At 48.8% G+C, this 14,785-nt stretch overlaps 1 protein-coding gene across 2 annotated transcripts in view; it reads left to right on the top strand.

Annotated features, from left to right (window-relative positions):
* LOC143102091 (BAR/IMD domain-containing adapter protein 2-like) overlaps window positions 1-14,785 on the top strand; it is a 49,665-nt gene that overhangs the window by 21,035 nt on the left and 13,845 nt on the right. For both annotated transcript variants that reach the window (XM_076265475.1, XM_076265476.1), the window contains exons 4-8: window positions 2,227-2,288; window positions 2,907-2,978; window positions 5,323-5,460; window positions 11,984-12,136; window positions 13,509-13,745. In XM_076265475.1, coding sequence (XP_076121590.1) covers window positions 2,227-2,288; window positions 2,907-2,978; window positions 5,323-5,460; window positions 11,984-12,136; window positions 13,509-13,745 — 662 coding nt within the window. The remainder of the gene's footprint in view (window positions 1-2,226; window positions 2,289-2,906; window positions 2,979-5,322; window positions 5,461-11,983; window positions 12,137-13,508; window positions 13,746-14,785) is intronic.

The raw sequence follows: 14,785 nt of genomic DNA, 5'->3' as shown, positions 1-14,785 counted from the left end.
TCTCTGTCTCTGTCTCTCTGTCTCTGTCTCTGTCTCTGTCTCTCTCTCTCTCTCTCTCTCTCTCTGTCTCTGTCTCTCTCTCTCTCTCTCTCTCTCTCTCTCTGCTATTTCTTTTGGTTTCTGTATTCACAACAACTCTCCAGAGAGCTTTTAATAAAGAGTTAAAAAAAAACAAAAGAAACATGCCAGCCTCCAGACTCCAACCATTTGGACCAGTCAATGACCTCAGAAGCCTGAAATCTTTTGAAAAAGGCAAAATGGAAAACTAATAAACTTTCCCCAATATACGTTAAAAAAAAGAGAAAAAGCCACATGGCTTGTCTTCTGTATGATTTGGCTTGAGCAGCTTTGACAGGGCGCAGCGCTCAACATTGCTAATTGACGGCAGTCAACAGAACGCACTGGCCGCTAAGCCCCCGGGTTGTGATCAGGCCTGATTAGCTTTAATAGGCTTTACTGAGAGCTGACAGAGAGGGGTGGCCTCATTTAGTTAGCTCTGCTTTTTTATTATTGTTTATCCTCCTCCTCCTCTTCCTCCCCATCCTCTTCCTCCTCCTCTTCCTCTCTCTTTGCTCCTTTGGCTGAGATGGCTCTTGTGTGAAGGAATATGGGGAGTGTCTGTTTCCGTCCCAAGCCATATGTCTTCAGTGTTGCTGTGTTACAGTGCATTTTGTGGAGTTTTGCCGTTTTCGTCAGCTGATGCCGACATGTCTACAATGTTAATATTGCTTAACCCTACATGAGCACCAGCTGCCATGGCCATAGGTTAAGCTGTGGTTTTACTGTTGTGTATTTAACTGCTACGTCACACTGCTTTGTATGATTTGCCTGTGTGTGTGTGTGTGTGTGTGTGTGTGTGTGTGTGTGTGTGTGTGTGTGTGTGTGTGTGTGTGTGTGTGTGTGTGTGTGTGTGTGTGTGTGTGTGTGTGTGTGTGTGTGTGTGTGTGTGTGTGTGTGTGTGTGTGTGTGTGTGTGTGTGTGTGTGTGAGAGAGAGAGAGAGAATAGCAGCATAGTCGTACCTGTCAAGAGTTCCTCTTTAGTAAGACCACTGACAGGATCGCAGACCTCAGCAAATTCCCTGAGCCTGTACCCTAATGGGAACACTCCATTACCATAGAACTGGCACACAGACCCCCTGTAGTCTCCAGGGACTGACTGAATGAGCTGCACCTTCACTCCATAACATCCTCCATGTGAGGCTGGCGGTTAAGGAAGGCTGAGGGAGCGACCACACAGCTCGCTATTAGCCAAGTGTAATCATCACGATGTGGGTGAAGCGTTCCTCATTATTCTGTGTGTCTCCCTCCTCTCTTCCTCTCTCCGGATCTGTCTCCCCCCCCCCCAGCCTGTGTCTTTTGCTCAATCAAGATCTATGTTGTGTTCTTTTTCTTTACAATGCAATGCATATTCAGAAGAGGCAACGTGTAGGTATACCACAGAACTAAAAACGCCATGATTTTCTCTGGTTGCATGGCTACTCTTTTTTTATTATTATTTCATCTCATTATTTTCTCTAGATTTCTTTCAGTATCATTTTTCAGTACTTCAAACTTTCTTCTTTTTTTTGTTCCATCTTTTGTGGTCAGATCTGCATTTAAAACAAAAGACCGGTTGCAAACTAAAGTTATAGTCATGTTTGTAAACCTGATGATTTTCAACATCTGGTTATTTTTTTTCTTGTATGATTTGGGACCAATCCATTCCAAGTTAATTTAAGTTAAGTTTTCTCTTGTCATTTTGTCAATTTCAATTTAAATTTAATTTATATTTTATTTTATTTTAATTTTATTTATTTTAATTTTATTTTGTGTGTCGTATCTGTCTGTATCTCTTTTCATTTCTGGTAAGGTCAGTCTGTGTTTACCCCTGTGTTTTGTTGACATGCCATGACCAATCCATGGCTCTCTATGTGGTCTTCTATGTTTGTTTGTCATGTTTATTTCTTTGTTTGTTTGTGTCTTGTGTGTGTGTGTGTGTGTGTGTACCTGTGTATTTGTTTTGTCTTGTGTGTGTGTGTGTGTGTGTTCTGCATGGTCCTCCCTGCACACCGGGGTGTGAGCAGAGGCGCTCAGCCTCGACTCCCTCTCCCTTCGCCTCATTTTTCATCTTCCCTCTCTTCCTTCCCTTCCCTTCCTTCCTTTCTTCCTCTCCCTCTCTATCCCACCATCTCCCTCTTTCTCTCTCCACGGCTCCTGATGTCCGCATCTCTCTCCTCTGTCCTGCAGGGGACGTGCTGTTCCAGATGGCCGAGGTGCACAGACAGATCCAGGTGCAGCTGGAGGAGATGGTAAGTGCTGGACGATGTGATGGGTGGGACTGCGTGGGGTCAGGTGCAAGGTGAGCGCTCAGGTGGATGTTCTGAGCCGTCACATTGAAGCCCTGACCCGAGGTGTGTTCAAATGGGCTGGGGTGTGTGCGGCTATCAGCGGGTGTGTTCAAATGGGCTGGGGTGTGTGCGGCTAGCAGCGGGTGTGTTCAAATGGGCTGGGGTGTGTGCGGCTATCAGCGGGTGTGTTCAAATGGGCTGGGGTGTGTGCGGCTAGCAGCGGGTGTGTTCAAATGGGCTGGGGTGTGTGCGGCTATCAGTGGGCGTGTTCAAATGGGCTCGGGTGTGTGCGGCTATCAGCGGGCGTGTTCAAATCAAGATGCCTCTGTGGGGTGGTTGTAACGTATACAAATGAAATTAAGAAAGAAATAAATGAATGAAGTGAAATGAGTTTGTGTGTGTGTGTGTGTGTCCTGTCTGTCTCTCTGTGTGTATGTGGTTGGATGTGTATTTATATTTGTCTGTGCATATGGTTGGATGTGTATTTATATTTGTCTGTGCGTATGATTGGATGTGTATTTATATTTGTCGGGTGGTGAATCAGTACCCACACTATGTTATGTCTCTTTCTCTCCACAGTTAAAGTCCTTCCATAATGAGTTACTCTCAGAGCTGGAGAAGAAGGTGGACTTGGACGCCAGATACCTGACAGTATGTGTCCTCTTTCACCTCTACAGTTGTTCATATACCAGTTTAACCTTTAGCACCTTACTGACCACCAAATAAAGCAAGTGAGACACACTTTAAAGGAGCGAGAAAAATGTATCCACAAACCCACTATTGCTGTATAACAGCGTACAGTACTTTAGTTGCCTGGTCTCCGAAGCATTGAGCCTTCACACATATCTATCTCGCCTTTTTGCATTTTATTTGTTTTTTTTCCCCCTCAGGCACAGGCGCTGTGAGTGGCTGAGTGGCTCCACTCTTCAAACAGCCATTTAGGTCCATTAGTCCTCGCACACTGCGTGATTGGCAGTTTGGCTTGCACATTTTAACGTCGCGTCTTCCGCCGCGCTCCCCAAAGCCCTCCATCCCATCATCAGCCTTAATGTGCCGGAGAGGCACCTGGAGGAGGTGTAGAAGCCGTCGGGGAAGAAATGCGAGAGGAAACTGACACGACAATACGCAAAGGGGGGACTGTGCCCGCACAAACAAAACAAATCGCCATCCCTGCATGAGAGTGAAGGCTAGTGAGGAGTGTTCTATAGATTGCGGTGATATCTTTAGAATGAGTGGGCTGCCATAGCACTGCAGCGCTCTGCATAGCTTGGTCTCAGAGGATGGCGGAGCTAGAGTGGTGCTGTCATAGCCACAGAGCTCTACTCTCTCTACTGCTACAGCACGCTTTGCGAAAGGAGGCAAAGGTCATCGGCGTCCTTAAGTGCCCTGGACTAACAGCACGTTAAAAGGGGTTATTCTAGAACAGCCACATACATGAGTGTATATAGTGGGGTTGTTTCCATGTGCTGTTGGTAGGTTGGTTGTTTGTTTGTTTCTTTATTTATTTATTTACTCGTATGTTTTGAGTGTTTCATCACTGGGCCGTGGCCCCAGAATGACTGGTTAGATCCGCCCTGGAAGTGCAGTGGGAGTCGTATCGGAAATCGTAATATATGAAATTGCACTGTGGCTGCTCCTCACAGTGGAGCTTGTTCTCCCACCTTCCCCCAAGCACAATTTCATTTTGCCAGCACTCTGAAGTTCAATTGCGTCGCATTTAAAATGAATGAATTCCCCTGAAAAATCACTCCGGTTATGAGCGCGATCGTCGTTTACTGTGTGCGCTCCCTGAATTATTAATCCGTCAGTCATTTTGCAAGAGCAAGGAACAAAAGAGAGAAGAATAGAAGGTGACATTTTTTGAAGATGAACAGAATCTGACTAACAAAGTGGCACTTTTCAAGAAAGCACCATCTCCTCTTCCTCTATCTGGCTAACAAATGCCCACGCACACCCAGTCCAGGCTCTGGACGCTGCTCCCAATCGCTCGCAGATGGCCACGAGCCACACCATGCCAAGCATTCTGCGCAGGCAGTCCGAACTGTGTATGCATACGCTGGCATTCGGGGCTTAAGTCACGTTGGCCTCCCTGCCACTCATCCGAGATTAGGCATGGCCGAGACTGGCTGTGCTTGTCCTCTTTGGTGGTTAACCACGGGCTTCCAAAAGCGGCACATGATTGAAGCCCATGCTTATGGGCTCAGACAATGTGAATAGTAGGTTGCGCAGTGTGAGCGGGAACTCCATATTACACACACACACACACACACACACACACACATACACACACTCTTTTCCCCTTGGCACTGGATTTCTTGTAGTGTCACAATCTCGGTATGCTTCAGATCTTCACAGATGCCCTTTATCACTCTGTTCCTTTGACTCTCTGCGGAGTGGGCTGTTGTTTCGCTCGAGCTCGGGGGTTAATTATGATGTGGTAATTGGGTCGTTTAGGTAGATCCATTAAGTCGTTCAGAAAAGCCGAGGCTTAACGTGCGTGATTTCCTGCTGCCTGTAAAACCATGCCCTTGCTCAAGTCATTACAATTAGGAAATATGCACATCACATTTTCTGGGGTTCGGTTAAGCCCATTTGATTAGAAATAATGAATTGAAGCAGGAAAAGCGGTTCGCGAATTGAGAGGCTTCTGGGGGCAAATTATGAAAATGCTTATTTAGAGTGATATCAGTGTCCAGTCCAGGTTTAGCAGATTGTTTCTGACAAAAAAAGCAAACAAAAACAAAACAAGAGATGATTGTGAAGAAATGCTAGAGAATTTACCAAAATGCAACAGCATTGTTAAATGAATAAGAAAAGTTTTATATGTGCAATCTGACTCATTCCTAAGACCACCTGTGTATGTTTTTAAGGGTTCTAAAAACATTCTGTCCTTATCTGATTGACAACCTTGCTCCAATAAAAAAGGGACATTGATTAATGAGTTAGTCAGGGTGTGGTCACCTATTGATTTGCGTCTCTCTCTTCTGGCTTGCAGGCGGCGCTGAAGAAGTACCAGATGGAGCACAAGAGCAAAGGCGAGAGCCTGGAGAAGTGTCAGGCCGAGCTGAAGAAGCTGCGCCGGAAGAGCCAGGGCAGCAAGAACCCCGCCAAGTACGGCGAGAAGGAGCTCCAGGTGAGTGATGCCCCATGCGGGTCAGCCACGGAGAGTGACCACCTCTCGCCTCCTTTAGACTGTGTGAATTTCTGTTCTGATAACCTATCAACCACAACAGCATGCTGGCAACCCACAGGCGCGAAGCAGGTGGTTTGGGTTGTGTAACTACCTGACCAACCCCCCCCCCCCCCCCCCCCCCCACTGCTGCACATTGACTACTGAGATTTCAGATGAGTATGAGCGTTGAATGCCGAATCAGATGGGCTCAGATCATGAGCAGGGATGGAGCTGAGCATGCAGAGCTGGGCATCCCCAGAGGGTTGCTATAGAGCCCAGCCATGCAGGTTCAGTTTGCCTGGCAGCATCTCCAGTGCAGTGGAGTGGGGGGCCGTGATGGAAGAGTGTGAGGGTGGTCTTGGCTCTTGGTGGCCAGAAGTAATTGGGGGGGGGGCTTTGTGTGTGTGGGTGGGTTTGTTTGTGTGTGTGTGTGTGTGTGTGTGTGTGTGTGTGTGTCTATGGAGGATTACACAGTGGGCAGCGGTGATGTATATGAGGTATAGAGTGTGTGCGGGCTGTCCAGCAGCATGCCTGTGCAGAGTGGGTGGGCGAGTGTGTAGGCAGGGGCACGCATAGTAAAGATGAAAAGCTAGCCTCCTGGAGATATAAGATCCACACACACACACACACACACACACACACACACACACACACACACACACACACACACACACACACACACACACACACACACACACACACACACAGAGAGAGACAAGGACACATACACTTTCCCAAACTCTCTCATAAACCCAATATATGCATAGGCAAAACCCATATGCAACCCTCATAACCACCATTACCACCACCATTAACATTCTCTTACTTCCTCAATGCACACACACACACAGAAAGTGTTTTTCAATTCTTTGAGTCAGCCAGGCAGGTGCTGTTGTAATGGAGGTGAGTGGTGAGCTGCTGTTTACACAGAAACTTTCCCTCAGACGCACTCTCATTTGACAGGTCTCAGCTGTGTGTGTGTGTCTGTGTGTGTGTGTGTGTGTGTGTGTGTGTGTTCTTCCTGCTGTGTGTAGATGGGGAGAGGTGTGCCGCAGTGGTGAGTGTACTCACAGGCCTCTCCCTGCCCAGAGATCGATGGCCCACGAGTCTGACTCCACACTTAGCTATGTGGCCTTGGGGAGGGGGGGGGGGTTTCAGCAGGGCTTTCATTTCGTGCTTCGCTGCCTGTAAAAGGACTGCTCCTCACTTACCTGGCCAGCCCCACTGTAACACACAACTGACCCATGCTGTGTGTGTGTGTGTGTGTGTGCACTTAGTCCATATTGTTACAAATGAGAACATTAGTCATGGAAAGTGTGTGTACATGTCCAATGTGATATTTTCCGTGTCGTTAGAATCTCCTCCCTCTGGAGAGGGGCATGTTGGTGCACCGCCGCGTTGTCAGTCAGATGTGTTGATCTAAGCCTGACTCGCACAGTGGCTCCATAGGTGTGGTTTGGAGTTGAGTAACAGCCCCTGTCCCTTGCCAGATAGCCTCTGGGATAGGCTGGGATTATTATTTTTATTATTTTTCCTGCCTATAAGTATATATACTCTTTTGATCCCGTGAGGGAAATTTGGTCTCTGCATTTATCCCAATCCGTGAATTAGTGAAACACACTCAGCACACAGTGAACACACAGTGAGGTGAAGCACACATTAATCCCGGCGCAGTGAGCTGCCTGCAACAACAGCGGCGCTCGGGGAGCAGTGAGGGGTTAGGTGCCTTGCTCAAGGGCACTTCAGGCGTGCCTACTGGTCGGGGTTCGAACCGGCAACCCTCCGGTTACAAGTCCGAAGCGCTAACCAGTAAGCCACGGCTGCCCTATATCGGCTGAATGGAAATATCAGAAGCTTGGGGGGTGGGGGGGTTGACAGCTACACAGGAACGAGAATATCTAAGACCCCTTTGGAATTATAGAGCCACACACACACACACACACACACACACACACATTCTATGCATTAAGCTGTAAATCTCTCTGCGGTAAGCCATGAGGGCTATAGCTATGAGGGATGTGTTAGTGGGGTGTGCACAGGACCACTTGTGAATAGCCTAGCAGGGTCCATTTTTCATTTTCTCCACCAGCCTCATGAAAAGGAAGTGCCCGTATCATTTCCCTCTCGTCTTGTCTTCATCTCTCCTTCCTCTTCCCTCTCTTCCTCTTTTTATCCTCCCCCACCCTCCATCCCCCTCTTCTGCATCACACTCCCCTCTGTTCCTCTTCCCTTCATCTCTTTGCCCTCCCTCCCCTCTCTTCATAGTTCTCTATCTCTTTTTTTGATACCCCCCACCGCCTGTGAAATCATTAATCGTTCAGGCCTCCACTGAAGATGCTAATTAGCTAATTATTTAGTTCATTGGAGTGGTCGATGGGGCAGAGGGTGTTTTTTTTGGGGGGGGGGGGGGTGGGGGGCTTTGTGAAGGATAAACTCAACAGTAGTATCTGGCAACCCCACAAGGACTCTGACAAGTGTCCATAAAAGGTAGTTCATGCCCCTGAGCATGTGTGTCAGTTTGGCCAAAGTGTACTCCATGTTTGGAGAAGGCGGGCTGCGTAGGGAAATGGTGTGAGGTCTGTTTGACTCTGACGTGGAGAAATAGTGCCTCACGCTCCGGGGCTTTGGTGGGGTGGGGGGCATTAAGATGAAACAATCGCAGAAGTAAGGGCTCAGCAGTTTATTGGGGCTAAGGGATGTGGATTGAGTGCGTGCTTGGACTCACACACACTCACTCACACACACTCACCCACACTCACCCACACCCACACACACTCACACACACACACACACACACACACACACACTCACACACACACACACACAGACACACACACACACATAGACGAAAATAACAAGTTTCCGCCTGAGTGCCCCAGACAAAGTGCAACTGTGTTTGAGGGATTCTCTGGAGGCGGTCGATGTAGTGGCTCGAAGCCACACGGACGCCTCGGGGAATGACCGCTGCGTAGCGCCTTGGCGCGTCACGCCACTCCGTGCTGTGGTTTTGTTTCCTTTTGTTTGGACGGCACGCACTAAAGCAAAGGATCGAAGGAGTGCTGATGCTGGAGGAAAGGGGAAAACAGCCGAGCTAAGCAACAGCACCAGCGTCAGCCGGCCCCTCGCAGAAGGAAGTCCCAGCAGGGAACCACAGCCACCACCACAGCAGCTCAGCCATCCTACACACACACACACACACACACATATATATATATATACACACACACACATACACACATATAGATACACACACACACACACACACACATATACATACACACGCACACACACACACGCACACACCCCAACCATACCCCCACCTCCACCCCTGCATCCATCACCCCCTGCCTAAGAGGGCTGCATTCCCCCCTCCGTGTGCTTGTGGGCTTCAGCACGTGCCTTTCAACCTCCGCCGGCTATTTAACTAAGGTGCAGCTGCAGCTCCGCCCTGGGCCTCTGGTTGTTACATAACCACCCACAGTGCCTCAGTGGGGACTACCTACACACACACACACACACACACACACACACACACACACATACACACACCTGCATGAGACACACTGCACACTGGGAGAAGGGGCCTTGGAGGCCTGTGCTAATTGAGGTGAGGCCAGAGGAAATGAGAGAGGACAGAGGCAGGACTCCTGTAAGGAATACTTCAACTCCCGCGAGGAAACTGCACTGACGTAACTGCAACAGTGGCTGTGTGTGTGTGTGTGTGTGTGTGTGTGTGTGTGTGTGTTCAGCTGGCCGACTAACTACTGGATCTTTGATTTCACCGCGACCTTTTCAGCGTGTGAGAACTGTGCCGCGTAACTGCAGTGGAGAGGGGGAGAGTGGCCGAGCGCCTGCCTGACTGGTCCGACCACTTGGCTACAGTGAGTGACTGTCTGTGGGCGGGTGGTGTGGTGTGGTTGCTCGGCAGTGGGTAGTGCACTCTTGTGACCTCACTCACACACGCACGCCCTGGGTCTCCTCTCACCACACACTAACCGCCAGACTGGATCTTCACGAGATGGTGCATCATGGTGCTTTCTCCCTGGTCTCATGTAGTTGCAGTTTGTATGTCTGTGTGTGTGTGTGTGTGTGTTCTTGTGCGTCAGTGTGTGTGTGTGTGTTCTAGTGTGTCAGTGTGTGTGTGTGTTCTAGTGTGTCAGTGTGTGTGTGTGTTCTAGTGTGTCAGTGTGTGTGTGTGTGTGTGTGTGTGTGTGTGTGTGTGTGAGTGCTCTAGTGTGTCAGTGTGTGTGTGTGTGTGTTTTAGTGTGTCAGTTTGTGTGTGTGAGTGTGTGTTCTAGCATGTCAGATTGTGTGTATATACGCTGTAGTGTGTCAGTGTGTTGGGGGAGGTTGGGAGTTTGGGCCTGTCAGGCTAGCCATCACTCCACACTATGATTGCCAGTCCCAACATGTCGGCACAGATGCTGAGACGGTTTCCAATGCCCCGCACACACTTCAGTACATCAGCAATCTCACACCATGTTCATGCCCAATCTCTCTCTCTCTCTCTCTCTCTCTCTCTCTCTCTCTCTCTCTCTCTCTCTCTCTCTCTCTCTCTCTCTCTCTCTCTCTCTCTCTCTCTCTCTCTCTCTCTCTCGCTCTCTCGCTCTCTCGCTCTGGTGTGCTACATGAGTCATTGTGTACTTCTATCTATAACATTTTCTTCGGGAAACAGGGGCACAGGCAAAGAGAAATAGCTAAAAGATTGTGAGCTCATATTGGCTGTGTCCGGGTGTCCTTTTTTGCCCTACTTTTTGTCGCTCCCTAAGCTCCCTCTCCCTCGCCTGTTACCCTGTTGGTCCGATAGCATCTAAGGTTACCTGAGAGAAGAATGGGGAAATAACCAGTGAACTGCAACCATTCAGATGAAAGGTGATTATGCGACACAGGGGTGGGTCAATCCTGGTTCAGACGGAAGGATTTAGGATAATCTTTCTCATGAAATCTGCAAAACAATACCTGCTGTATGAGAAGAGTAAGTCTCCCGACCAGGCGGACTTATTGTTTGTTTGGCATTAGATTGTATTTTTATGAGCTCTTAATTCTGCCCGTAAATCTTAAAGCTTGTGCTTGTGTAAAATAATGAGAAGGAATACAGTGCCAACTAGTGGCCAAAGCATACACCTGACACAGGTCAGGCTAAACTAGGGCAGCTGAAGTGTGTCCAAGTTTTTCTTACCAGATCCTCTGCACCGGGCATGTGTCAAACACTGTAAGTGGACCAGTGCATACCGAAATCCTAAAACTTTCTCTCTACTCAAGCAGTCAGTACTGGTGTTTAGCATATATCCATGCCTGATATGGAGGGCAGTTATGTGGTTGATTTGATGTGTTAAATATCAGAGTGTGTTAGCCTCTCATTTATCCAATCATGGTGCCACAGCTCCAGACAGTACAGTCTGACACTATTCACCAGGGCAAGCCTGGAATGAAGACTGTAAACAAACTGTTTGAGCGGAAGTCTCTGTCTGGTTGGAAAGAGCAGGTTGGAGTGGCAGCCTCAGCAGTGCCCCAGCCTCTCTGCTCAGCCCCAGCCCCAGCAGGTGGCCTCTCTCCCCTCTCCACCCATAGTGGCCATTTGCCCGGTGGGGGTAACCATGCGGCCCTTCCAGCACTGATCCCTTCTAACGTGCACCCTTAAACCCCCACAACCAACACACACACACACACACACGCACGCACGGTCTCCATCTTGACGCAAACCCCCAGCTTTACTGCTCATGCCTCTGATATTACAGCTTTTAGGTATTTTGGCTGCATGACTGGAGGATTTATTCTCCTTTCCCAAGAAAGGGATCGTTCAGGGGCCTTGGGTCGCGAGCCAAGCTCTGCCATCGATCGGCACCGGTAGCGATGGTGGCGCTCGCCTCATTAAGACTTGCGGCTCCATCACCAGGGGTGACGAGCCCAGCCACCGCAGCATGATTGGGGGCTTAGATGATTGCAGCTACTGTGTGCCTGGGGAGCATCAACACCCCCCCCCCCCCCCCCATACCCCAATATGGCTAAATTGCATTAGAGTGCTGAAGCACCTAGAAACGGGCAGCGATAATGACTTCCATGGCGGCAGTGACATTTCCGTCGGTGCGACGGGCTCCCCGCCAAGGGAGACCGCCACACGGTGAGGGTCTCATCAGACTTGGATGAACATGAGCCGATAAAGGCGCGGAGGGGGGGGTCTGGGGCGCACACACACACACACACACACACACACACACACACACACACACACACACATCCACACATGTAAAGCACTTTGCATTTGACCTCATTCTCTTGCCTCTCTGTGTGGCTGGCATTTCCAATATGCTGCTCTCATTCCCTAAATACCCAAGGAAATGGCTGGAAGTCTGATTTGGCCCCACTTGAACTCGTCTGCACTTGAGAAGTGTATTTTGGCATAGTTGTGATTGTACTTCTTGCACTTCTGAGATAAACCAGACACATCTAGACTGCTCACATGTTGTTTTTTTCCCCTCATCAGTACGTGGAGACGATCAGCAGCAAGCAGACTGACCTGGACACCTTCATCGCTGAGGGCTACAAGACAGCGCTGTCGGAGGAGAGGAGGAGGTACTGCTTCCTGGTGGACAGACAGTGCGCCGTGGCCAAGAACAGCAGTGCCTACCATGGCAAGGTGAGTGAACACCATGCAGACCGGACAGAACTGAACAGGACAGGCTTTTTCTGGGCTCTGTGGAAGAGGGCTAAATGGAGCATAGATTGCAGATGATGCCCTCAAATGTATCCGTGTATGTTGCCATAACTATTTTGCTTTCTCAACATATTATGGCATTATACCAAACAGTATTACAAACAAGCCACAATTTAGAAAACCATTGCAATTATTGTTTAGAAAAATAGAAACAAAAACACTTTTCACTATTCACATTTAAGGATTTATTTGTCAATTCTATAACATTGTAGATGTATTTTGCAATTCTTACAAAATTGTCAAGTATCTGAAATGCTTCCTTGAAATCTTTTGACACCTGGAACTGCACTGAAAGCAAACGCACCAAAGCCGCTATGAGGTAAGGAGGTAAGAGTGTGGATTCTAGTGGCTGCTACAATCTTCCCTCTTCTCACCATATGCTTTCCTTTTGCCTGGGAGGTGACTGATGGTGTGTGTATGTGTGTGTGTGTGTGTTGCTACTGAAAGGGAGGGAATGTGATGAGAAGAGAGACCGCACGAGAGAGAGAGTCCATCCATCCTTTTTTCAAGAACATGCAGTCCAGCTACTAATCTGCGTGGGGGCGTGTGTGCGTGGGAAGGGTTCACCAGGGCCATGCTCAAGTGCTCTCTCACAGTGTGGATGCACTGCTCTGTGTGTGTGTGTGTGTGTGTAGGGACTCTTCTACATGCAGCACACAAACAGAGAGAGAGAGAGCGGGAGGGAGAGACAGAGAGGGAAAGAAATAGAGAGAGGGAGAAAGAGAGAAAGTAAGAGAGAGGGAGGCAGAGAAAGAGAGTGAAAGAGAGTGTGAGCGCTAGTGAGTCACCTGTAGCAGTGGGTGGGTTGTGGTTGTGTATTTGGGCACAGACGCAGCCTCTGGGCCCACACTCCTACACAGCAGGCCTGGAACACAGAGCCCACAAGTAGCCTTACCACTCACGCGTACACACACAAACACACACACACACACACACACACACACACACACACACAAACTACACAAGAGCAAGAAAAGACCAAAACAATAGGCTGACTTGCTGTTGTTGACTATTGTGAAGAAGTGACAGGGACTGATTATATGTAATGCAACACTGTTTTGGACAAGATGTGTATTTTTGCTTATGCTCTGCGTAGCCAGGAAAGAAAGTAGCCAGGTAATACATGCAGTTGAGGACTGTTCACTGAGCAGGTCACTGAATGCTTGACTTGACTGATATCCCTTTTGAAGGATTCAGGCTTACTCCCAGTGCTACATTGCTGTTTGCAATTCACCTGATGGTTTCTGAAAGGTTCCTCCACATGCTCATCCTCTGTCTCTCACTCTCTCCGCAGGGCAAAGACCTGCTCACCCAGAAGATCCCAGTGTGGCAGCAGGCCTGCGCCGACCCCAACAAGCTCCCTGACCGGGCCTTGCTCCTGTGCCAGCAGATGGGCTCGGGCACCCTGGTCCCCAGCCCCCTGCACTCCTCCAAGGGCAACCTGGTCATCTCCGACCCCATCCCTGGAGCCCAGCCTCTGCCCATGGCGCCCGAGCTGGCTGCCCTGATGGGCAGTGGTCTAGGAGGAGGGGTGAGTGGACACCACAGGAAGCTCTCATTACTCCGCTCAGGGGGGTGTAATAGTATTATAGTCTGATTCAGCGTCTCTCAAGAGGATGTTTCAGTGGGCTCGAATTTGTATAAAGGTCAAAGTCTAACTAAAAGTTAATTTAATCACTTGGCACAATCTGTTTTTTTGCGTTCAGTTCAATCTAATTGTTACTGTGAGCTGAAGATCTGAAGCACAAACAGCAATGGCTCAGCGCATTGCTTCCATATAATAGTTTTAGTTGCACAAGGCACTTGGCTTGTTGCCTGACTTTGCACTCTTCCCATCGTTTAAATTAGGGCCCAGTGTGTTAAACTGTGACAATGACAATAGAGACAGCAGCAGTGTGGGTACAAATGAGCATGTTTTGAACTCGTTTTTCATAATGTGTTCAGTGTGTGTGTTCAGGTGCATATTTGTTGTGGTGAAGTTACATTGCTAATGAACAATCAAAGGCCTTGCATTTGTGAGTCTATACAGTACAGCCATTAGCAATGCAACGGTTTATTATTGAACCGAACGATATGCCCCCCACGGTTCAATATGCAGTCGTGAACCGCAATAAGTCTGTACATCTGTCATTTATGATTTGCAGACGTTTAGCATTGTGCTGCAATCTACACAAATGTTGGCTGTGATACACCAGTACGATTATCGGCCGTCGGCCGTCGGCAGACAGTCTGACGAGGGCGGTGACACAAGTCTGTTCGGTGTGTTCCGTGCCGTCGTCAGTCGGAAGGAGCCGTTGGGGGGTCCTTTTTGGCTGATTTGACTTGTCCAATGGGCAGTCGGACTCAATGACCAATCTGATTGATTGGTGGAGTGCTAGCCCTTGACTAAACATTATTTTGGATTACTGTATGTCAATGTAAATCAGGTTTTCTAGGCCAAGTATACTTGCGTATACAAGGAATTTGGTCTCTGCATTTCTCCCATCCGTGAATTAGTAAGCACACAGTGAACACACAGTGAGGTGAAGCACACACTAACCCGGAGCAGGGAGCTGCCTTGCTACAGCGGCA

This window comes from Alosa pseudoharengus, unplaced genomic scaffold (genome assembly GCF_046254945.1).
Source record: "Alosa pseudoharengus isolate Yale_2024_CS ecotype anadromous, Long Island Sound unplaced genomic scaffold, YU_APseudo_1.1 YU_APseudo_1.1_scf_4, whole genome shotgun sequence".
Classification (NCBI taxonomy): domain Eukaryota; kingdom Metazoa; phylum Chordata; class Actinopteri; order Clupeiformes; family Clupeidae; genus Alosa; species Alosa pseudoharengus.
Note: the sequence above shows the minus strand (reverse complement) of the source record. Positions and strands in the feature narration are given on the sequence as shown.